The sequence below is a fragment of the Brienomyrus brachyistius genome, unplaced genomic scaffold (assembly GCF_023856365.1).
Source record: "Brienomyrus brachyistius isolate T26 unplaced genomic scaffold, BBRACH_0.4 scaffold64, whole genome shotgun sequence".
Lineage (NCBI taxonomy): Eukaryota > Metazoa > Chordata > Actinopteri > Osteoglossiformes > Mormyridae > Brienomyrus > Brienomyrus brachyistius.
In genome coordinates this window covers 482,775-508,199 of record NW_026042339.1, presented here as the reverse complement: position 1 = coordinate 508,199, position 25,425 = coordinate 482,775, and the positions used below count along the sequence as shown (strand labels likewise).

Genomic DNA, 25,425 nt, shown 5'->3' with positions numbered 1-25,425 from the left:
CGATCCCCTCTGGTAAATCTGGCAAGGTCCCTGCCTGGGACTGTATCCCTGCAGAAATCATCTCATTTACCAAACAAGTTCAGCTTTGCCTCAATCTATCAATCAGCTTACCATTGTTAATATTAACTGAGACAGGCTTACGCACGCACACACACACACACATACTGTAATTATATCTTTGTGGGGACTCTCAAAATACGAGACTTTTGGCATTTTTACTTTTTTGGTTGCATTCACCAATCTTTGTAGGGACCTGAAAAATGATCCCCATAATGTCAAAAAAGCTGGTTTGTATTACATTGCGGGGAACATTTGGTCCCCACAATGTAATACAAACATAATGCACACACACACACCAAACCATGTGCCTTTGACCCATAAAAACAGACCCCAAAGAGGAAACCTGCACACAAACACACCGGACTTGTACTGGCTTCAAACCCACTAACAATTTTGCCACGTGCCGACATGTTCTCTCCGCAGACCTGAATGTTCTCCTCTAAATCTTCTACGTATGAATATTTAATATCGTTTCAATTAAAAATAACTATTACAGAGACTGCACCTGCTGTAGCTGTTGACACATTAATGCTTATCTGTGAACCATAAATGCAGATAATGCCTCAAAATCGAGATTTGAACCTATTTTTTTTATCAATGACTACAACCAAAATCCAATGTTTTTGTGGGGAAATATTAATTACACAAGGAAAAAACGTGCTTAATCAGGTTTTGAATGCAGATGAATTCCCCGTGTCCCAAATGAGATGCGAGGACTTCTGCCAACAGCTGATGAACAGACCTGGCAACCCCAGCTGTGTGGATAGACATGGATGATGGGTTAAATATTTAAAGATGGGGCATTTGGGGTCTCCCTGGGTTTCCTGCAGTTCCTTGCGGATATGGATGCCTCAGCGGTGATACGCAGCCCAGAGCTCCACCCCGAAGGCACCTGCTCTGCCATACAGCTGGCCAGCATGATCACATGACAAAGTCTGCTCACCTGCTCCACAGCACTCAGTCTAGCAAAGGATTCTGGGATACCAACGAGGCCTGATAAATAGTGCTTGGGGCTGCCACCATAAAGCTGCTGGATCCAGCCTGTAATCCCGCGATGGTATTTCACATGATCTAATTAAGTATTTTTTCCTGTAGGTGCTACGCTTTTCTTCCATCCTTATGGGTTAGAAACTTGTGGGTGGATTAATTAGTCACGCTAAAGAGCCCGTTGGGTGTTGTCATATTTATACTCAGCGTGGAGCCCGTCTGTGCTTTGATGGCCCTGGTGGACATGGGATTGGGCCTTACAGCAATCCTGTGAGACAGTACTGAGAACAGAAACACGGCACCTGCGAGTCAGACAAAGTGCCCTCACTCCGCAGGATGCACTCCTACAGCGGGACAAAAGGCCGACCAAGCTATGATTAACGCTTAGCTAGTCTGAGTGTCGTCGAGTGAATCAACCGCGTGAGTGAACTCAAAATTTGATCGGAAGATGGGACACAGCGGCTTAGGAAGCCATACTTTATGAGAACAAGTATGCAACTAAGTTAGCTGTAAGTTTAAAAAAAATAAAAAATTCAGAGCTTCATGTCGGCTTTGCTAATCGCTTGGTTTCATCCAGGGGCTGATACTTAGGGGCGAAGGCAAGCAAATGGAGATTATTTAGCAATCATTTAACATTTAGGAGATCAGAAATAAAACACCTAAAAATTGCCATGGGTATTCTCTTCTTATCTATCCATACTCCATAATCATTTTTGGTAGTTATTGAACATACTGATGCAACATCCACTATTTTCACCGGGAAAAGCATGACAATCTGAAGGACTGTCACACTTAGCATCAGTACCGGTGGAGCCCGATGTGGTGCCCTTAGGCAAACTTCACCACCGGCGCCCCCTGTCTGACATAAAGTAAAATTGGCTTACTTACAGTAAGTCAGTGCTCTCTCAGAAGATGGCGTCCCTAGGCGGCTGCCTATGTTGCCTAATGGGTTGACCGGCACTACTTAGCATTGGCTAATGATGGTGTTTATGAGTTGTACCAATAAACATGGTAAACAAGAGCTGTAAAGCATGGTAAGAAACCAAGGAAAATCCATTTTTTAGAAGAACGTCACAGATTTGCCACCTGGAATTTGCTGTTGGAGTCGAGCAGACAGATGTTGGAATCGAGCAGACAGATTGGTTGTTCTGTGGACATGAAAAAGGGTAACAACTCTGGTAATAAATGGAGACACATTTATGTCTGGCAAAAATACAACATTTAATTCCAACAAAAGGCACGACAGTGAGAGCATCAGGGTTTGGTGCTGCTCGGATGCTTCAGCAACAGAATGACTTGCACCCAAACACAGAACAATTTCTTTTAAACTGAGCCAGTAAATTCGACATAAAAATGTCAGGGTATCCATCCGTGAACTGAAATTTAACAGAAAGGGGATCATACAACAGTTGCAGACAACAATGGCAAACATCTCGAGTAAAATGCAGAGCCCTGCCTTCAGTGAAACACTGTGACAGGACTAGGAATAAGCGATTCATGTGAGACAGCTGAAAAATACTCAATCAAAGACATTCTGTAACGAGGTAAAAGCCTGACACCTTTACGCTGATGAGACGGACTAGTCGATACGTTAAAGAAACATTTTGTTGTCATCCTTTTGTGGGAGGCATCATCAGGACCTAAATCTAAGGCACATTATTCTTTACAAAAAAGGTCAGTAAATGTTAAATTAACATTTTAAACAAAGGACACACTATGACCCTCACCAGTGTGCAGATGACATGAAATAATGCTTAATCGGATTCTTTTTGTCATTTTGACTTGCAATAATTGATTGCTTATATTTTTAACTTCAACATACACGTGCATTCAGTGTTATATTGCATTATATGGAGAGGCTGCTGTTGTTGTTGCAAATACATTTTCAATGCAGATAATGTGCTTTTATGTCTGGTGTCAGTGCAACATGAAATAATCGCACCATTGAGTTTTACAGCCCTCAAAACACACCACACAATATTGCAGCCATTTGCTCGAGCATTAATGCTGAAACGATATTTTAACATGTTATTGAGCACGTTGCGTAATGTTTGCAATGTGGTCATACATGTAAATCTTTTATTAACTTGGGTTGTTGGCCACCGCGATATATAATAATGTCTCACAGAGGGAAACCACAACCACAGTCCTTAAACTCCCAAAGCCACTATAGTGCAAACAGTCTGTGGGGTAAATACCATTTTAAAAATGAATTAATCTGTCAGCCACGCTTGTAATCTTCACCGACAAATTGAAGTGTCATACAACCAAATAATGGAAGGCGAGAATTTATTTAATTCTGCTTATTCTAACTCTTTACAGTGTTTACGGTCCACAATGTTTATATTCCACTGCGGTACCAAAAAGCAGACCTCTAGCTGGACACAGAAGGTTGCAAAGAGGACTTCTGAGTGAATCTCCCAGCCATGGAGGACAGCAGTCCAACACAGGACAGTCTCGAAGAGTTTGGAGATGCTGGTTAAACTAACCACATGTTTTTGGACTTCAGGAGGAGACCAGAGTAATCAGAGAAAATCTCCAAACCAGGGGCAGAATATGCAAGCTCCACACAAACAGTGGGGGGTTTAAAACCCCCCATCCGGGAGGAGCGAGGCAGCCAGGCTACCCACTGAGCCCCCCGTGCCACCCAGCCTCCAAAGCCAATTAGGCAGATAATTCAATCAATTAAATAAATACAGAATATTATCTTTGCAATTATCATTCACAGCCAACATTTCCCTCACATACGGGCCGGAATTCCCGCTGGGAATGGTGTTTGGGAATACAGTCCTGCATTCTAACCCACCTCTCCCCCTGCATTGGAATCAGGAAGGTAAACGGGGCTGCCCTCAGGTGAGATGCCCTCATAACTGGCAACCCCACCCCACCCCGAAATGATCCCCAATCTGGCGCGCGAGGTTGGGGTCCGCTAAACATGCTTGTTGTTTCGACAGGTGTGCATTACTGCTAAAAATAGCAAAGTACTGGGTGAAAGTGGCGGCTCCCGGAATGTCATGCAAACGTTTGCCGGCTGGCATCCAAGCGCTTGTGCCTGGCTGGGGGGGGGGTGGGCGGGGCACTCTGCCAGGCAGGGAGAAAGGGAAGCATGTCCACAAGAGATGTGCCATAGAAAGGGGACGACGATGTCCCTGAACTGGGGGACTGGGGGGGCGGGGGACACGTGCTGAAATACACGCCTCACAGTGAGATCCATTGCATCAGGTACGCCGGCCATATTAACACCCCCAGGAAACTTAGCGATTCTTACTGTTAATAGTCAACAACTTTAATGTTAACCCCCCCCCCACACACACACACACATATTTTTTACTTCAACATAAACAGAGTGTTATATTGCATTATAACCCCATATACTTCTTAAACAGACTGCTGTGACTCCTCCCTGGGGAAATTCAGCTGAAAACCGGTAAATTATATATGTGTAAAATAATATATTTGATACAAACACTTCTGTTTCATATTAGCTTTACTTTTTGCGCAGTTCTTTCCCGTTGCTTTTCATTTATAGAGAGTCAGCGTGTTTCTCCCTTTTGCAGTTCTAAGTGGCGCCTATTAACGCCTAAGAATCAGTGCGCAGACACGCGTATTTAAAACAGTTTAAATGTTTCTTAGGTGGCCGTGTGTTGATATACATCTGGGGTTGACACACAAACGTACTACCTAAGTCCCGTTCTTTATTTTTTTACACTTCTGGTTCTATTAGCAAATCGTGGCCATCTAGTCGCGAAGCGGCGCCGATGCGCGAAAGCCCAGCCGGTCTTAACTGCATAGAATCAAAGGCAGGAGCGAGTGAGCGCAAGGAGGACAGGAGCGGAGCTGAGCACTGCTTGCTGAATGGGCGTCTGCGAGCCGTCGGGCTGCCGCGACGCCCCCTCGGCACCGCCGGCTCGGTGACGTCAGGCCCCCGCTGGAAGCCCGTAAATCGGAGCTCGGAGCTGCGGAGGGCGGCGAGAGTGCGGCGCAACTTGTCGGCGCGTCCACGAGAAACGGGAAATAATCGTCCCCCTTTTTAAGTTGTCGTGCGGGGAGAGTCTTGCGTTTCGCCCCGGGAGCTGGGGGGCCAGGTCTGCGACAGTCCGGAGATGGATAGACTTTTAACTTGTTTCTTGGCTGCCTTCAGTTTGCTGGTCTCCGTTAGAGGACAGGCTTTTAAAGGTAAGACTTTTCCCCGCACAGAAATGCCGGGGTCTCCTCTGGAGGGGGATACGGGATGTCACATAACGGCTTTCTGCCGCACGGATTGTAAAATGACACCGAGGGTAGCCTGGTTCTGCGGCCATGTGAATGTTATCGAGACCCGTATTTTCAGTAAATACAAGAAGTTGGTCAAACTGCTTAGTGTGGTTCATTTCATTTAATTACTCTCGAATGCGTTTATTTCACTTCCGTTCACAGCTCATACATGCCAGCACAGCTGCAACTTTTCCACTTATCCCCCCTGATCTATTAGCGCAAACGCAACAGTGTATCGGCGCGACCGCCGCCCCGCCGCGATTTCGCCGGAAAAAAACTCCCGTTATCCGACAGTTTTTAGGGTGGAAGTCAGCGCAGCCCGGCTTTTTACCGGAGCGGAAAGGAAGCAGTCGATCGGCAGCGTTTTTCCTTTCCTCCCAGATTTCAGCATAAAGTTAAGGCAACTTGGCAGTGATTTCTTTTTTTTTTGCTTTATGACTGCAGATATGAACCGTACGGCTCCGATGGTCCCGACATCCCTGTGAAATAACCACAGTATCCCGAGGCTCCGCCGGTCGAGTAAAAGTTGACAGGCTTTGCTTGGAAAGCTCTGCTCCAGGCTGCCGTAATCTTATCAGGCGCTATATAAAGAATAAGGACAGACTTTTACTCCGGTCGGGAGAAGCTGGCGGAGCTGTAAAGTTTACATACACTTTTCGAATGCGCACTTCATATAGGCTGCGTACTTAACGGTGGACACGCGGCGTCTGTGAAACTAAAAGTATGTTCAAAATATCCCTCATACAGCCGTCTTTTGTCATTGAAATAAATGAACGCTTTTTATTTTTCTCTAAATGTTACTCTACTGTTGCATTTTATATTACAGGGGCGTGAGCTGAATCTGCCTTTAAAGCTGAACTTGCTTTTAAACTGTTCACGTAAATCACCAAAGGTTAATTGTACAAGTAAATCGTTTTAAACGCCCTTATGAGTTTAACTACATTTACGAGGATTGCGCATGCCAGCAATTGAAATGCCTTTTTCTTCACGTTCGTCATACATTTCAAATTAAAACGCACTTAACCTGCAGTTGTATTGTAAAGCCAGAGATTCGAGTTTGGAAAATGTTTAATTATTAATAATGTTTTGGAATGTGTAAATTCCTAATTCACTGGTTTATATATATTTGTAATTCCTAAAAGTATTGATTTTAGATGATGCACGACGCTCACGTTTTTTGTAAAATTTACTCAAAGCTGAAAAATCCTCAAGACGGTTGTGCCTGAACTGTATTCGTTTTCTTTAATGGGAAAACGGGTTATTTTTTTAATACGGGCTGGATAGGTTGTTGCTACCAGCAGAATACTCCAAGAGGGATTCGTATGTTAGTTATGCGGGCTTGGCAGTTTGAAGCCCCAAATTGCCCGAGGTGACACCCAGCAGTTTAATTCAATACATAAAAAGGGTCATTCCTGGTTCCTGGGACAGGGGAGTTTTTATGTGTGGAGGGGTGTTAGGTGCATTATCTATATGCAAATCAATAGTGGTGTTTGCTATGAATATGTTGTCTGGGGTAAATGTCTACGTCATAAATGCAAGTTCCACACAAGTCACACATATATATATATGTATAAGCGTACATCCCTTTTAATTGCTATGAATTTATTTAAAAAATAACTTTTCATGGACGGGTGTTTATACAAGTCCCTCAGGCGTTTAAACACAAAACAAGGATCAGTTCATTTTTACAGTCTGAAACCATTTCCGTGCAGGGTTGTGTTACAAAACGGTTTTAAAGATGAATACATTAAAACGCAGGGAGATGCCGGCAGTTATTGCCGCTGACAGCTAAAATGTTTACTTGCGTTTAGTTGTGCGCTTTGACCCATTGTCTCCTCGGCGTGTTACGCAAACGGCCTGATGGGGGCAGCATCGTACACGCGTGTTTATATTCAGTTTAATGTTCACTTGGAAAACTCGGTCTGCAGGGATATAGAACTTAAAAAGATTCTTGCCCACCGCAAATTAAAAAGACACGCTTATTTTTAAGCAAAGAACCCCCTTAAAAGGCAAATCTTTTTTCAGGCTGTAATAGAATTTAAAAAATGCACCCAGGGTACAATGGTTTGCTAAAAAAAGAGCCCGGTTCCTCGCGTTCCCTTGACCTCCTTCCGTTGTTGCGAACGCTCATGCTAGATGCGAACCTGTCTGCTGGGTTTAGATGCCGACAGCCGGGCGAGAAACCGCTCATCAAAGACGGCTGTATTTCGGTGCCCGGACGCCCCCCCCCTCCCCATCCTATCCAGGAACAGACGCCTTGCGCACTAATGACTCCGCTCCGATTCCCATCGGTTCCTTTAATCCGTATTCATAATGTGTACGAGTCTAAAAAGTCGGCCGTCGAACTGTGGGCACCAAAAACACGCGTGTGGGCTCCTCTGCGGGGCCGCCAACTCTCACGCCTTTAGACTGTCACGCTCACATAACAAATCTTACGGCAAATCTATATTATTCCATTATAAATCTTAGCTCATTAGCCAACCCTAAAGTGTTGGGGTAATTTGCAAACCCTGCAGAGTATTTGCAAGTTAATAAAACCCGTTCATACATGTGTATGCGTGTACGGATTTCTTTCCGGTGTACCGTTAGACTCGGAAGAGCCTAAGGTTTGGGCATGGCGGGAAATGTCGCTGATACCGGGGGGGGGGGGGGGGTGCAGGGACGCGGGGTTGATCGATCCGGAGTCATGTGATGCACTTCAGCAGAGACGCGGGCGCTTGGTTCCCGGCGGCCGGCGCGGGGCCCCGGTGTGAAGCGTCCCGCTGAGAGCGCGTTCGGGAAGCGGCATGTCAGCGACGGGATGCAGCTGGGTCAGGGCTGCGCGTCCTGTTTGGCTTTCGCGTCTGTTTGCCACCTTCCTGTTTCCTCCATCTATTACGCACTAAAAATACCTCTTTTTTGTTTTTTTGACACCCCCCCCCCAACCTACAGTTTCTGTAAGGTAGAGAATCAGATTACATCGCAGTATTGTTACCTGGGATATTTCGGGAAGTGCTACTGTACGTGTTCCACAGCCGCCTTTTAGGGGGAGAAGGAAAATCTCGCTGTTTCTCAGGTAGCACTGTTTTTGACAAGCATAATGACATCATTAGGTTACTGTTTTATTGCTTCTGCAAACACCATAATACATCATTTGCATACAATTTCTTTTGATACCTATTTATAGGAGGAAAGTTTCTCATATGAAGAAAATTAAAAATCCTGTTTAAATATAACTTTGGTAATATTTATCAAATTTTTAATTGCAATTTCGTCAGTCCCCGGTGGATGTGGCCCTGTCTGTTTACATACTGCTGTTATTATTTTTTTTTTTACCTCTCGACATAAAATATTACGGGATGAAAGCGTGATGTTTATACTTGAGGAGTGTTGATATATCACAGCTGCAGCAGCTCTGGGTTACGTCTGTGGGTACCAGTGACATTTGTTTAGTAAAATAAGAACTGCACTGTAGTCATTTATTATTTTGGGTGTTTGGGAACAGCTCGCTAGTCTTTCTGCACTTGGGAGTATCTGGGGGGTGGGGGCGGGGAGGTACTAGTGTCCCCTGCTGCAGAATTTCTCTGGAAGTTTCCAGAACGCTTGGCTATGGGGCCTTTTTGAGTCCCTCAGCGTTTTCTGAAGGAGCGCTTCATAAACGTTTCTGGTTAGCCTCATCGCATTGCCTCTTGCCTGTCCTCCCCTTGCCACAGGCGGGAATTGGCATCTCCCCCCCCCCCCCTTGTGATTTATCAGTTTACTGAGGGGAGGTTTATTCCAGACTTGGCGCATTGTTATCAGCGAGCTGCTGCGGGATTGCAATCAGCCCGTCTCCCTGCCGCCTCCACCACGCAGCCTCTGAACAGGGTTGCGCTAATTACACGCCGCTCTTCCTCCGCTGCAGAGACGGGGGGATAAACGCTAACGAATCAGCCTGCCCGGCGCGGGCAATGCCTAATGAAGAGCAAGAGGTAGCCATGGACCAGTAATTTCTAGCGTGATCTCATCACCATTTCAAAAACGGCCGGCCGGAGGGAGGGAGAGGGAGGGCAGGGTCAAGGGCCCCAAGAAAACAGCAACTTGTTATGCGGCGTCCGTGTTTACCGAAGTTAGCATTCATCGTAAGCGTCTGCCTCATTCAAGCATTCAGGAGAATATTTCTAATTAATGCTCCGAGGGTCTTCATTGTCTCTAATGATGGAAAAGGGGGTGGGAAGGTGGATCGAGAGGAGAGAAACAGACTAGAAGAAATCCTTAAGAAAAAGAAACCGCATCATCCACTTCAGCCAGAGGAGGGAGATTAGGAAGGAGATACTGGTTAACCGATGGTGTCATTGCTCTTCAAAGGAAGGTGTAGTGCATGGGGTGGAGGGAAGACTTCTCTGATTCCTGCTGGATTTGGGAAACGTTTGATTCGTGTGTCGCCTGGATTAACATCAGGGTGGCCGATTTGTCCCGTCTGTCATCGCTTTTGTGGATATATGTGTCGGAGGGAGGGCAGGTGAGGAAGCTCCACCCCTTTACCCGTCCATCCTCAGTGCATACTGAGGCGGGCCCCTGTGCACGTGTCCTCAGGTGGGTCTGTCCATTACTGTCAGGCCAAATCTGCACGTGGCTGTCGTTAGCTCTCCTCGCCTGGCTCCCTCCCCATTAGCATAGCTTTTTCCCGTTCGCCGGTGACCCCCGTCGTGATTCAGTCCTCTCTTGCTTGCGTTAAAAGTGTGGCCGTAACCCCCCAGCCCAGACAATCTCCCCTTACCTTACCCAGAATCTTGAAAAACACCTCAAAGTGGTGGGGGGGGTTTACCCTTATACTGTGTGGATCAGTAGAGTTTTGAGGGGGGGGTCGATGGTGACCCCCTCCAACCATTACACCTTTGTGATTTATTACTAAATGTTGGGAGTGTAAACATTTGTCTGGCGATCAAAATGGCTGGGGAGGCGGAATATAAAAAAGTTAAACCCTGAAGTATTGTGTCGACCGTATGACAGCATCCATCGCACAGCCAGTAGGAATAAAAAGGTCATAGACATCCTAATGTGGGGGGGGGGCACTCTGTGGTGGGGGGTGTCATTGTGGACGCCGCAGCTTTCGGTTCCCGCCCGCACTGGTACTCATGCCGTCAGCAGAAGTTTGCTTTGGAGCGTGACGCCTGGCCTTCCTGTCGTTCCTCACATTGGGGGGGGGTCTTTAAGGTACGCTTGTGGCCGCGAGGCCCTCAGATGGCAGGCTGTTTCCCTTTCCAAACAAAGAGCTGTCCAGGAAGGGAAAGGGGGCCGGAAACGAGGAGCCCCTCCTTCTGTTCCAGCCTTCCTGCCATTATCCTGTCCTTCGGTTCGACGAGAGCCGAATTCCAGCTAAAAAGTCCGGCTCTCGTTAGCTGGCTTATCCGCGCGTCAGCAGATCCACGGCGACATGCTCCTGGAGCCTGAGCTAAAACGGGCCCCTGGCCGTGCGGGGCCTCATGCGGGCCCGCCCACTTTCCAAAGGCCCCAGAAGGCAAAGACGGGTGTTAATTGCACTGCGTCTCATCGGTGGGTGGCCATATTGTGTCTGTCAGCTGCTCCAGGCCCCACTAACAGCAGTAATGAAAATGGGGAGAGGTGGGCAGGACTGAACCCCCCCCCCCTCCCCCCCCAATGCTTCATCGCTGCTCTCTAACCAAATGTTAGCTGAGCATAAGGTGACAACATAATTTTGTTCGCGTCTGCTGGTCTCGTGGGATTGTGTTTAGTGAACCTTTTACAGACGCGTTCGTCAGAGAGTTGGGGGGGGGATGCGGCACGTCTGCGTTCGGTGTGTGGGAGTCAGGATGCGGAAGCAGGCTCGAGGACGAGAAGTTATGGGGGGGGGGGGCAGCCAGTCCAGTGAAAATCGCAGAGGTCCACAGCAGCACCTCTTGAGGAATTTAAGGCCTGCTCACACGGTTCCACTTTCTGCGGACGGGTCTCAACACCGCGGGCGAGCAGCTGGCCGACCCGACATCACGGAGCGCGATGATGACGTCACCATCAGCGCGTGAGCATGCAGCTGTGGGGATGCGAAACAATAACCCAGTAGCAGAAAGGTGACGCAGACACGCGGCTGTATGCACATCCTGGGCGGCCGGGTCACTTCACAGAAACGTATCGATAGGGCGGCATTTGGGGAAACGGAGGCCTGGATGAACAGACAAAGTGGTGATGTGATAATCAGGGAGGAGCCGCACGTGGGTGTGGGAAGGCGGGTGGAGTGCTGGCCTCACGCAGCATGTTGTGGATCTGCTGCTCCGCCATCATGCCTCCCGCCCAGCTGAATCAGGGCTGGAGGGGGGGTCCATGCTTGGACCAGGCTTACGCTATGTCTCCTCTGTTTTTAGGGCTCTGGCCACACTTACCGCAGGCTCCTCTTTTTAAGTACCCCCCCTCCACGGCTTGGTTTTAGTATTTATGGAGGCCCCCTTTACCCCTCCCCCCCCCACCTTCTGTGACCTGCTGATTGTTGACACAGGCAGGCCTGCTCCATGCATTACTGTTGGGGGGCCAGACTGGGTCATGGGGGGCTTCCTTGCCACTCACCACTGCCCAGAAGTGAACTCCCCCTCCCCCCCCCCCCCATCTTGGAAAATTCTGGTGCCCAGGAAGGAGAGTGTGTTTATCTCAGGCCAGGATGATTAATGCTTTTAGACTGTGATGAATGGTATGTTCCTCTGGGCACGCTGTCTTCGGATGGGGGCTCCAACAGCAAATGCACTTAATTTGTTGCATTCTCCTTTTCGCTCTGTAGGGAAATAAATGCTCACATGTCGCCGCTGTGCCCCAGCGTTACGCACGTCCCCTGGCGCCATCACGCTGCAAACTGCCGGCGATGAACCCCGAGGTCATGTGACCTGCGTCTGACTCCCAAAAGCCAGCGAACTGGCCACCTTGATCTCTTTTGACGTTTTAATTTCTCTGAAACTTGGGTTTCTGGAATTCCTCAGCCTGGCCGTAAGACGCGGAAGCGGCACACTGAGATCCAGCAGAGCGGTTAATGTATGTTTAGGTTTACCTGTGACTGTGGTTACCTAGGTAGGCGGATTAGACCGACAGTTTGGCTGTTGTCACATTGGTGGCAGCTGCTTCTGCGTGTGCATGCTTCCCTGGCTGAATGGGGGGGTGGTCTTGATTAGGGTTGCGTGGTAAACCGGTACTGAAGAAAACACAGTATTAGAGTTTTGTAAAAGGATACATTACCGGCATTTTGGAAGAAAGTGGTACTTTTATTATGGAAATAACTATTTATCTGGGTGAAGGGAATCCATCTCTTTAAGCTCAACACTGACAGCTGTGAAGTCGCAGGAATGTGAGAGCGATGGCCGAGAGAGCAGTGCACTGTGTTCAGAGAGGAGATGGCAGTGACTTCAGCAATACCCGAACTCGCTGGCAAAGAGGGGGCCTGGAGTAAAACACAGACATTTTTCGGCTATGAAGTCGGCAAAAAAGAAAAAAAAAAAGTCGAGCCCCTAGACAGGGCAGCATCGCAGCGCAAGTGCGGCTTAAACAGGCAGAGGGAGGCAGCGCATCAGACCTGGCCAGGGATCTGTTGGACAAACATCCCAGACTTTTCAAGGGATTCGAAGACCAATAGGTGATAGGAGTCTGTTCCACTCCTCTGTCCATGAAAGAGAACCCTGTCTGCAGGTGCCATACACATATTCATCCATAGTCTACAGTCATGGGCGAGCGACCAAACTGGCAGATTAAGTCAATCCCACTGTGACTCGATCCGCTGAAATAAAGACAAAAAGATGTCACACCTGCTTTTTGTTTGAAATAAAAGACTTTTTTTTGAGTATATTCTTCTCTTTTAGAAAGATCTAGAAAATAATTGAAATAGTAATTCATACATAGGAGCAAAGAGCAGGAGTTGACGTCGTGCCCCTTTTGTGCCCGACCCGTGTCATGTGACTCGCCTCCAGTTCCCGTGGTAACCAACGGAGAGCCCTCCTCGATTTAAATTAGAGGAGGTGTTAGTCGTGGGGGTCAGACTGTAGGCCCACACAGCGCTGGACGGAAGCATCCGGAACTCGGAGGGCCTGTTAACCGTGGTGGGAAAACTGATGCCTTAATGAAACTGTGTCAGTTGTAATTGCCGAGGCGGGGGCGGTGGGGCCGAGAGAGGCCGGCACTGGGGTGGCACGGGGGGGAGAGACAGCTCACAGGTCCTCGTGCTGTAAGTGCAGTAATCTGTCATGTTCGTTTGCCAAGCACTGAATGGTGACATAACTTTCCGCTGTGGCTCCCCCCCCCCCCCCCCCCCCCCCCCCCGGGCCCAGAGGTAGCTGTTTGTTCTGAACCAACTCGGCTCTGGGAGAAATGAGGCTTCAAGGACTTCAAGGCGTGGGTGGGATTACTTCGAGCCATCACTCAGCGCCTGCTTTTGCTCACTTCCCATTGGGCACTTTAATGTGGCTCCAACCGCGTTCCCATTGGGCCATGACTAACAGTAATCCCGCCCACAATGGCTTTCAGAGCCTAATAATGGTTTGCAGGTAAAATTGAGAGTGTCAGTATCTTGCTTATCTGCTCTGTGGTTTTAAGTTCAGCAGTTACCTAGGCAAGATTTGGTTAGAGCTGCGGTTTCAATCACACGTAGGTGAACATTGTCGGCAAGGTTTTCCCACATAATTAAGGACAAGAGCGAGCCTACCTGGCAGATTGTGGCCTGGTGACCTCTACGGCCAACGCTTCGTGTGGTTGGGCAGATGAACCTCTGGGTGAGGATGTGCAGCTTTCTCCTCCTCCTGGTCTGCTAAACTGGATAATGGTCTCCGTAACAGAGACATACTCCTGTCTTGTGTGTTTGTTGCCTGAAACGTGGCTGCGATCCAGTCATCCTAACACCTCCATAAGGTGGGATTAGTTGAGCTATATGCACCCCCTTCTCACCAGCACCGCCGCCTAACCCTGGTTCCTGCTCTGGTGCCTTAGGAAGAAGAGCAGCGGGGTCCTCAGATTAATCTGTCAGCCGGGAGAGATTTTGGAGGGTGTGAGAGCACACTGGAGCACGGAGAGGGCAGGGGCGGGGGAATCTGCCGTCTTTGTTCACAGCTCGTCTGAGGTGACGTGCGGGACTTGGTGGGGTCACAATCGGCCTTATACGGTGCCGGCCTTCCCCGCCACTTTGGAGAGCGAGCCCAGCTGAATCGCGGGTGGAGGGGGTCACTGGGACCCCGGCTGTCTGTGTGGATGGGCAGCGGACCATGAGCTCGACTCGAGTGGATTCCAGGAAGGATCTCAGCCTGGGTCCTCTGACACCCCTGGAGTTCGCTGTCATCAAAGCTCACGGCCTCCGTGCGACCCCTCTGAGTGTAGCTGGTAAAGAATAAAGATGGCCTGCGTGTGGAGAGCCAACTGACTGTTAAACAGATGCTCGATTCGCCGCTACCTTGTACGTTCCTGCGTGACGCGTACTGCCCCATTTCAGTCGCGACAGGAGGGGCATGTAAAAGGGTGGGGTCATAGGGGCACTGACTGTAACTGAATGCTGATCGATCCACATTGGTGTCCCTTCCTCTGTCACTGACAAATTCAAAGCATATCATTGGCCAATAATGAGGTCGTCCCCCTCTGTATTAAATATGGCTCCTCATATTCCGCCCCGCCCCCACATTACAAAATCCTACAGTTGCCCCTGTGTGAAGGAGAGCTCAAAAGAGGAACATTTATCACGCGGAAAAAAAAAAATCTGTGATTAAGGCGAAAATAGAATTTCATTGATCGAGTGACAAGCGTGATTCGATAATGAAAGGGAGGTGGAGAAAGTATCTCTCCAGTTCCTGAAGTCATTTTTAAATTCAAAATGGCTCGCAGAATGAGTGATGAAGTTCTGCGGTTCATGTCGTCTGTCAGCTGCCTCCCCTCTTTCCAGCAGCGGATGCTTTATGGCACCAGTCTCTTATCAGCCTCGCATCTGAAACATCAGAAACGCCCGTCGCCTCCGCCATTCCTCAGCATCCTGGCCTCGTTTCGCCAGAAACCTCTTCGTAAGCTGCGAGCGGAAACTTCCGGAAGCTTGAAAGACCTGAGAGGATTCGTACGCAGCGTCTGCGCTCTGAGACGGCGCCGGGAGGTCACACTTTCACAGAGGACACCGGGTCTCATCCAGCGGAGAAAATGCGCGTTCTGCAGAACAAAGGAAACTAATGATACGTACCAGACTTTTCATTTATGAGTCTTTTCCTTGGAAGCATAATAATATTATTAGGGAGTGATGAAATGGGTTTAATTACAACTCGCACATTCCGTAGAACCATGAATATTCGCTTTTAGACAAAGTCACTGGCCGTATGCTGTCGGTTTGATGGCTAAATGTATTTGCGGAATTATCCAGCATTGTGCAATGAGTGCTTGGTTACACCCTGCTCGTGTTGTGGAAACATCTGGGGGCAGTTTGACAGGCCCCTTTGTAGGCCAAGCAGTGTAACCACCCCCACCCCCCCTCATCCCCCCCCACTCCATGTTAATCGAGGTCGCAGCGCAGGCTGTCAGTACTGCTCGCTTTTAATTAGTTGACTCCGTAGAAACCGGAGGGCCTCTTAGAGGTAAAAAATAGAGCTGCATGTTGCATCTTATCCCTCCGTCGCTAACCATCCCATAACGACCTCCTCTGTGATTCCAGGATGGCTGATAAACTTTCACCAGGGATTCTAAGTGACTGAAAGGCTGCCTGCTTTAATTTGCTTCATTTTGTCAACCGACTTTAATAATGGATGACTGCAATCAAGTCAATTACAGCAGTCCGTTTATTCCTTCATCGATTGGCCTTCCGTGGCCCTGGTGTCAGCCTTGAGGCCTCCGGTCGTGGCACGGGGCCTATGGGGGTGCGATCTCGGGCATCTTGGCACACCTGGCACGGTCTGCTGTGCCCTCGTGTTGCAGGTCTCCCGTCCATATATATAGCCTTGGGGGAAAAAAATGAGACCGCAGTACATTTTCTTTCACTCATTTCTCAATTTATTGGCGTATGTCTGTGAATAATATATATTTTTTGTAAACTCCACCCTGGTTCTTTCCTGCTTCTCATTAAAGGGCTTCTTCCTTCCTTTATGGGACTTCAGTCCTGCTTCTAGGAGCCTGACACACACTGTCCTAGCAGTGCACTTCATGCCTGAACTTAATGCTTCCAATTCCATTTGAAGGTCACTTGATGTCATCCTACGATTCATGAGAAACCTTCAAATAAGTCGATGGTCGTCTCTGGTATTAGAAAGTTGCTTCTGCCCTTAACCTGCCTGGTTTCTGGTCGTTCTCACTATTTCCTGCTTCACCTTCTTCTTCTGTACTGCTGTCTTAGAAATTTTGAACCTGAAAGCAACATGCTGCTCAACACAGGCTTTAAAACCAGGATTTAAAAATGTAGAATTGTTTAAAAATATAGAGTGGTCCCTTATTTTTTTTCCAGGGCTGTTTGTGTGTGTGTGTGTTTCTTTATTTTGTATTAATTGATTAATTGATTATTCTTATTATTATTATTATTTAACCCTATTGTACTCTGTTATGTTTACACTGGATAGTCAGGGGAGTATCATTCCTGCTTGCACTGTGTCCTCTTAACGGTTTGCTTACTGTTTGCACCGAACCACAACCAGTTCCGGTATGTTCGCATTCTGGCAGCAAAGTGTTCCAAGTTCTGTCTGTTTCTAATCGGCTAACATCTTGACCCGTGCTGCTGCGCCGAGAGCCGGAGGCACGGCCAGGCCTGGCACACAGGAAGCCCACGTACCGAGACTCACACTCAAACCCCCCCCCCCCCCCCCCCCCCCCCCCCCATCCAGTTATGTCCCGCCTCCACAGCAGAAAGTCTTTGGCCTGAAAACGGATTGTGGAGGAATAGGGATCTATCAAAGGGACGGGCTGATCAAAAACTACTCCTTTTTTTTTTTTAATAACTCTGCCGGCTGTTCATGAGTAATTCCCCGTCCTCTTGATGGAATAAGGCTCGCTCGAAGAAGGTCAGGATTAGGGTCTCGAGATTTAGCCGCGATTGTTTCAGTATTATCTGGTATCACCGAAAGCACTTTTTGAAATTCCGGCCTAATCGCTCTAAGAAGAATATGTATGATAAAGCAGCCCTGCGTGTGGAGATTAGGGCAAACTGGGGGCTCCTTCTGAAAGTACGCTTATCTCCAGTAAGAAGCACACCACCGAGGAACCACTATGGCCCTCTGTGCTGGCTGATCCTCTTAGCGGACACTGACGCTGCGATCTAATGCCACCTTGATAGCTGTGGTTTATGAATATGTCTTAATCTGCACCCCTGGTGGAGAATGACTGCAGTGACACTCCCCCCCCTCCCCCTCCTCCCCTGGACTCCAGTGAGGTTGCTCCAGATGGGGTCTTAGCGGAACAAGCTGTCGGTGCTTGTACCCCATTAATGGGATTGCCTTCTCTAATGAGCTAGTTGACACGCCGCTTGTTTTTAGCATTGGCGCTAAATGCAATAAACTCATCCAGAATAGCTAACCTGGCGCTGTAGCTCCGACACGACCACTCGACCGACTGGGGCCAGTGTGGAGCAGATGCGAACGGGCCGGCATCCTCTCCTTCTCTCTGTTTCACTTTGCTTTGGTACTGTGCTGTTGAGATTTCAATTTTAAATGAACGGGCAACGAGTAATATAAACAATCCTAAACTCCTCTAACAAAAAGGTAATTCTATGAATAGTCAAGTAATTGCAGCCCTACAAGGAACCATAACAAAATAACTTATCCTGTTCCGGAATGTAGAACACTTGCCTGTAGCCCTTATCTAGAGGCAGAGCATGTAGCTTTTGCACTTATTTAGCTAGTGAAATATGTAAATGCATGGAGGGAACATTAACCTGTTGTGCCTCATTCACTTATTATCTCTGTGCCTCAAGTGAGTGCAAAAGGGACTCAGTGAATGGGACTCGCTGCTTGTTGTGATGAATTAGCTATAGTGTGATTGTACTTCATGACTGATACAGACCTATGACCTGGAATCCTGGAAGCTGTACGCCTGACTTTTGTTGTCCTGAAACGCACTCTGTCTGCCTGTGATAGGACAGGCTTCCGTACTCCTCGACGTCTGTCTCAGATCCCATGACCTGACCTGATCCGACCACATCAGACTTCGCACTTCCTCTCCGGTCTCTTGCACGTGGTACTTGTACGTTGGCCTCGTGCCTTCGGGAAGGGTCCTCCGCGTGGTCACCGGGGCCGTGCTTTGGCGGTGGCTGTCACTCGGAGCTTCCTCGCGCCAGCGGATTGTTGGCGAGCTGACAGCTTGGCCGGGTTCTGAATGACATTTAGTGGGTTTTTTTCCAGCAACATGTGTGGTCCCCTTCCGCCAGCCGCTGCTCCCAGTACCTATGGCGTTTTGCCCTCTGGCTATCCCCTTCCGAGGTGTAGCTGTTCCTTCTCCGGTAGGATAATGTCCAAGTACGGGCACCTCATACAGAAAGGATATCAAGACACTCTCAACCTCAGCCTCTTCCCCCGAAAGTGAATGAAATCCTAAAGACGGTCGCCCTCAAGTGTCCCATTGACGTCCGACCATCAGGACTCTACCAGTAATTGCTGAAATGATGTTTATCAGATGAGCAAATGAGTATGTGAGTCTCACCAGACTAAAGCCTCCTCCGTTACCCTGTTTTTGCCTTATCTGTGATCCTTATCAGCCTGAACAGGATGCTGGTGTGTCCTCTTGTGTTTTCTGACATTTGTATCCGAAAAAAAGGGTCAAGCGAAAATATATCCGACAGAGTTCAGTGTCAGTTTGTTTTTAATGGACCGTAATTCATTTCTCTGCATTCCAGCCGCTCGTCCACTACAGGGTCGTGGTTTTACTGTGACCTTGTACGTTGTAATTTAGCAATTAAATGCTTTGCATGGCTCAATGTATTGACATTAAGTAGTCTAATTAAACCGAAGCGAGCCGACAGATTTTTAAGCTAACGTCACGTATCGTTACTTTGATCTATGTGCCCGTGATCATCGTTAACGGTGTAAACGTTTCGGAAAGACCCATATCCATAACTTCCGGCTGGAAGTGCAGCGACCGACTTAGTGTGACGATGATGATGTGACCGCGTGAGATTAATATCCTCCCGTACAAAGTGTGTGTGGGGCGGGGGGGGAATCTATAAATCATCATTTGTCAGTAGGAACGCTCTCGCAGGTCTGGGAGTAGCGGCAGGGCTGGCTGCGCAGGGCCACCCCGGGGAACCCCCCCCCCCTCGCCGGGACATGGAAGGTGAAGGCAGGGTTCAGCTGACGCGGGGTAGGCAGTGCGAGGCCTGCATTAAGAAGGGGCTGGCTGTGCGTCAGGGCCCGCCCTTCCTTCCCATGCTTTTTGTGTCTCTCCAGACGAGCCAGCTTGTAAATGGTGGGGCTGTGGCATCCTTCTCTTTTGACAGTCCCAGCCAACCAAGGCAGGAAGCTTTCCTGCCAGAGCCGGAGGGGTAAAAAAAAAAAAAAAAAAAAAAATCCCCAATTTGCATATTATTCTAATACCAGCCATCAGTGCCCAGAATTACTCGGCATGATAGCATAATGAATGCAGTGCCTTGTAGCTTTCCATAAAGTCGCACACCATTTTTATGAATTATTCATAGTAGCCTGAAGGCAATAAATCAGCGAGGCAAGAACTAAGAAAATTAGCTACCAATTAGTGTTTATTTATGGTGATCGTGGGCACCCCCTCCTTCACTCACACCCCAAAAAAAATCAACAAAGTGAAGTTTTTGCTCTGACTTTGCCCTTGAAAGCAACGCGATCAGACAGCAGGGTGAGGGTAGCTGGGAGCCGGGCATCAGAGCCTGAGTTGTTGTGGTTTGACGCACTCTAGTGCTGCTGACCCCCCCCCATAGATCATTGGTGGAGTGACGTAAAGGGGACTCCGGGGATGTGGGGAACCACTTGGTGGTCCTAATGTCCTCCCTCGGTTGGGAGTTCTAGTGCTGATGGCAACAGATGCCTGAAACAGACAGCAGCCCAGGAAGAGCTCCCCCTGGGGGCCGGAGGTGTGTCATGCAGGGAGGAAGCCCATCGGATAGATCGCATTGGGAGGGCCAATCCCCACAGCGGCAGGTCCCGACGCAGGCACAATGTGCAGTGCGTGCGTTGCATTTGTAGGGATCCAGATATAGCTGGTGGTACCTGGGGGTGAATGTAACCAGAGCCTGCAGACAGCCCCCCACCCCAAGAACTCCCTGTAGCTTGAGCGCACACACACAGACTGTCAAAAGAATGCAGCCAGTGCATGCCTTGGAGCAGGGTGCGGCGCAGGGTATCGTCAAAATCACAGGCGACTATAAAAAGCACAGTCCTGGGCTGCCTGGCCCGCCCCAGCAGCTGGGCGGTGCTGACGTGGGGGGGCACTGGCCCAGCAGAGAACCATAGCCCAAAGCGTACTGTCTCGTTCTCTCTGCGGTGGCCGGGTGACGGGACATGCCTGAATGGCACAGACTCCTGTGAATGCCTCGGAGGGCTGTGGCCCATGTGACCCCTGTGGCCCCTGTTGATTGGCCGATTTATGGGGAGCTGGTAGAGCCTGGCACCTTGCATGGGGTTTCCCCATCCTTAGCGGACCTTAAATAGCTGACAGGCCCTAGGTCACTCCGGTCCCCTGGAGATGCCGTTCCATCCAGCCCCCAGCTGCCCTCGTTTGGAAGATTAGCCTGCACGGCCCCCCGGGGGAGGGCAGTCACACGTGTCACGGAGCGCTGTGGTGTCGCCGTCAGTCACGCCGTCAGCCCCGCTGCACACGCAGCCCAAGCTACATGCTACTGTCTAATTAGGTGGAGGTTTTATTAATGCCTAGATTCCCAGAAATAATGTGATTGTTTCTGCTTGTGGCTTTTTTTTTTTTTAAATTTATGGTAATTGCAAATGCACTTAAAGGTTGGGGAAAGATGTTTAGGAAAATAATTAATAATAAAATCGAGCCCATTTGCCGATTCCTGCGCACTAAGACGGCATACTCTCTGTGCAGCAGGGTTTTGTTTCCCTAATTGCTGTTTAATGAATTTATTCACTAATGTGCGGTTGTTTTGTGTTTGTGGAAGAAGACTTTTTTTTTTTTTTAAAGAAATGTTATTTTGAAGGTCATGCACGGGAGTAGCCTCATGGAGACCAACTGCTAACAGGAAGCTACAGTCATGTTTTACTTGAAGATTATCTGGATTTAGGTGTTTAATCCTCAGCCAGAGACTAGCGGCAGATTTAGTCTTGAGACGTATCGCTCGTTAAGTTTTGTTGCTGGATTCTTCTGATTGGTTGTGCTCTGGATCTGACCTTAGTCTCTCTCTCTTTTTTTTAATGGATCCTTTTCCTCTAATGCTTGATGTCGAGCGTGAACCTAAGCTTCGTAATTCCACGCTTCGTGTTTCTCCACGTTGAAGATCTTTCTCTGACAGGATCCACATGGTGTTCAAGGTTAACGCCGGTGGTATTCCGCAGGGCAAAGGCCAGTCATTCCAAACACAAACCCTCAGTGACCCAGGCCTGGTGCTCTCTGTTGGGTTCTCTTCCTCTTTGCTCCTATCACAGGAAGCAGGGTACTGGAGTAATGAGCCCTCTTCCCCACGGAGTCGCAGAGAATAATGACAGGAAGTGACCTCATCTGGACTGCAGTGACGGGCGTCTGAGTAAGGAAACTCTAACAATTAACAGGGAAAACACCTGCCCGTCTGAGTCAAACAGGATGCGCTGGCAGTCGTCTTAGTCTCATGTCACTGGATGTTTATGTTGCACTAGGAATGTCAGACTTTAGTCTGAAATGGGGAGGTCAGCGTAGATAAGAGAAGAAAGGCAGAGAACCATTATCATCTGATCCATGAACAAACACACAGGCATGGCTGTGTTCAGATACCCAGTTTGACCATGTGAGTTTTTACTGGCAGAAATGCCTGCGTTTCTGATGGCTTATTTATTACACACGAAGTTGGGAGGACATTCGCACCCTAAGTTCTCATGCCTAGAGGCAATCAAGGAACTCAGTGAGTTACCTCAATTCTTTTCTCATCAATGGTTTCCTCTCTCGAGTGTGGATGGACAACATTAGTGTAGATGGTCAGCACTGGTGTGGATGGACATGGGTGTGGATGGGTGGCACTGGTGTGGATGGACCTGGGTGTGGATGGACATGAATGTGGATGGGTGGCACTGATGTGGATGGGTGGCACTGGTGTGGATGGACATGAATGTGGATGGACGGCACTGATGTGGATGGACATGAATGTGGATGGACGGCACTGATGTGGTTGGACGGCACTGGCGTGGATGGACATGAATGTGGATGGACGGCACTGGCGTGGATGGACATGAATGTGGATGGACAGCACTGGCGTGGATGGACATGAATGTGGATGGACAGCACTGGCGTGGATGGACATGAATGTGGATGGACGGCATTGATGTGGTTGGACGGCACTGGCGTGGATGGACATGAATGTGGATGGACATGAATGTGGATGGACGGCACTGGTGTGGATGGACGGCACTGGCGTGGATGGACATGAATGTGGATGGACGGCACTGGCGTGGATGGACATGAATGTGGATGGACGGCACTGGCGTGGATGGACATGAATGTGGATGGACGGCACTGGTGTGGATGGACATGAATGTGGATGGACGGCACTGGTGTGGATGGACATGAATGTGGATGGACGGCACTGGTGTGGATGGACATGAATGTGGATGGTCGGCACTAAAAGCAGGAAGGCCTGTTCCTTTGTTCTCATCTGATAAGTGATTCTTAATAGACCTCCGGCACTCGATCTGCGGCACCAGCTCTCCCAGCTGGGGAAGTGAGAATCATCACCCTGCTCTCAGGGGGTTATGCTGTGTCTTTCCTCTTGAAGTAAAGGAAGCACTGGCTGGTTGGGGAGGGGGCTCAATAGCCGTTATCTACACAGTCAGGAAGGTTTCCCACGGCCTGTGCCCCCCCCACGCCGTCAGCCATGCTGAGTTCAGTAGTGTCATTGACTGTCACCCAGCATGACCCCCCACCCTCAGCTGTAAAACACTAAGATTGATGGCTGAGGCTGCATGTTTTATGTTGGTGCAAAAACCATTTGGAGAATGCCTCTGTGCCCCCCCCACCCTAGCGGGTGTGGCTCTGGACGGTGGCCTCGTGTGCCATCGGGTCGCCTTCCAGGGGGGCACGGCCTGGGGGGTGGAATGGAAGTTTGCTCTTACTGTCACTGAGTCGCACGGCATCATGACACATGGAGAAATCACATCTGTCTTCAGAGGAGTCGGAGAGGGAGTTTTTTTGGGACACACCCATGTCCTGCTAGAGCCATTCCAGTGCCTGGTTATTAGGTCCCGTGTGGTTTAGCCGAAGCCGGAGCGTTTCCAGACCGCGGGGCAGGATTAGAGGAGCACGACTGTCCGAATGCTGTGAACGAGTCCATTTCCTCTCCTTCAGGCTCCTTTCGTATTTATTCAGCTGAAGCAGGCCAGTCTGAGTCTCCGCCCCAGCCGTTGACCCTTTTCTCAGGACTGTGTCTGCCTGGTGTTTGTGGGGGGGGGGCGGGACATGTAAATCGATCCTCCCCTGACCCCATCGTCACCCTCAGTGATGTCTTAAACAGTTGTGCCCCTGGGAACCTCTCGGGATGGTTGTATCGTTAATCCCGTGTCGTTTACTGTGGGGTGTTCATGACAATCATGTGGACAGGAGTAAGTATGTGCTTGTCAAGGGATACAGTTTGATATCTGAAATATGTCGAGCCAGTGCATTCGCCTGATAATCTTCAGAATTGGCTTCAGTAAATGAAGGATGAATGTCTAATCTTTTTATTACAGCACTACGAAAATAGTCCAGGGCGCATCTTAAACTTATCTCTGTGTCTAGTGGAGTATTTCATCTCTGAAAAGGACCCCCACCCCCACATACATATCCTCCCTTCTGGCAGATTAAGTCGGACGCATCGGTGTCTCCATCCATACCTGGTCAGCGGCACGAGGCGCATTGTGACAGCACGTGGCAGAAAGCTCGTTTCCCGCCTAAATCCGTATGCTTAATCCCCAGGACGTTTGGCAAGGCGATATATCGCAACATCGACCCACGATGCAGTGCAGCAGGGCGGGGGGGTGGTTTGGCTAATCGGTGACGGGAGCAGCGTGTCCTGTTATTACCGCGCACTGCGTGTTTGCTATAAATGGAAAAAATAGGTCATAAGCCTTTTTACACTAATTGGAAATGATAATTAAAAATAATCTGGCTTTAAGAACTCCATCCTTTGTACGATTCTTTAATTGCATCCGAGTCGTTTATTAATATGGGATTAATGAATTAATTTGAAATGTAATCAGGCGTGACGTATTAATTTGACCCTTTTATTTTACGGCTATCATGCGTCTTCGTGTGGAAGCGCTGAGTCGCATCCGCTGCTTCCGCTCCCAGCTTTAACCTCTCGCTTGCGCCAGGATTTTGCGTGATGCATGCTGAGAGGTGGAACCCCGCCCCCCCCCTGCTCTCGGCGGGGAAATTATGAGATCCTTCTCCAGCCCGAATTCCCCCCCCGATCATTTCAGAGACTCTGTGTCAGATTGCGTTAGCGACGCACATATCCAGAAGGCCTCTGCTGCCCTGGGGAGGGGGGGGGGGGAATCCTGAAATGCAGCCCGCTGGAAGTGCGGGAGCCTTCCATAAACCGCGCATAAAACATGCAGGGCAGGCCGCGAGAAGCCACGCAGGGCAGGCCGCGAGAAGCCGCGCAGGGCAGGCCGCGAGAAGCCGCGCAGGGCAGGCCGCGAGAAGCCGCGCATTGCAGGCCGCGAGAAGCCACGCATTGCAGGCCGCGAGAAGCCACGCAGGGCAGGCCGCGAGAAGCCACGCATTGCAGGCCGCGAGAAGCCACGCATTGCAGGCCGCGAGAAGCCACGCAGGGCAGGCCGCGAGAAGCCACGCAGGGCAGGCCGCGAGAAGCCACGCAGGGCAGGCCGCGAGAAGCCGCAAGGGGTTACCGCGAGACAAAACCGGCGCGGACACTGCTGACAGCGTGAAACGACTGGAATTAAAAGCACATGCTGATTATGCTGTTTTGGTTCCTCCAACTATGGAAGACTAACGTTTGTTCCGGGTTATTAGTCCAAGACGGCTGCATTTTTAAAGCTTAATTTTGAAACGGGCTGCTGATGCCTCAGC

At 49.3% G+C, this 25,425-nt stretch overlaps 1 protein-coding gene across 6 annotated transcripts in view; it reads left to right on the top strand.

The window, feature by feature from the left end:
- The first annotated feature begins 4,686 nt into the window (after window positions 1-4,686).
- The window catches only part of LOC125725299 (receptor-type tyrosine-protein phosphatase mu-like), a 149,579-nt gene continuing 128,840 nt past the window's right edge, over window positions 4,687-25,425 (top strand). For 3 of the 6 annotated variants that reach the window (XM_049002132.1, XM_049002130.1, XM_049002127.1), the window contains exon 1: window positions 4,687-5,223. In XM_049002132.1, coding sequence (XP_048858089.1) covers window positions 5,151-5,223 — 73 coding nt within the window. In that variant the 5' untranslated portion in view covers window positions 4,687-5,150. The remainder of the gene's footprint in view (window positions 5,224-25,425) is intronic. The other 3 variants (XM_049002129.1, XM_049002128.1, XM_049002131.1) reach the window with 2 other exon arrangements.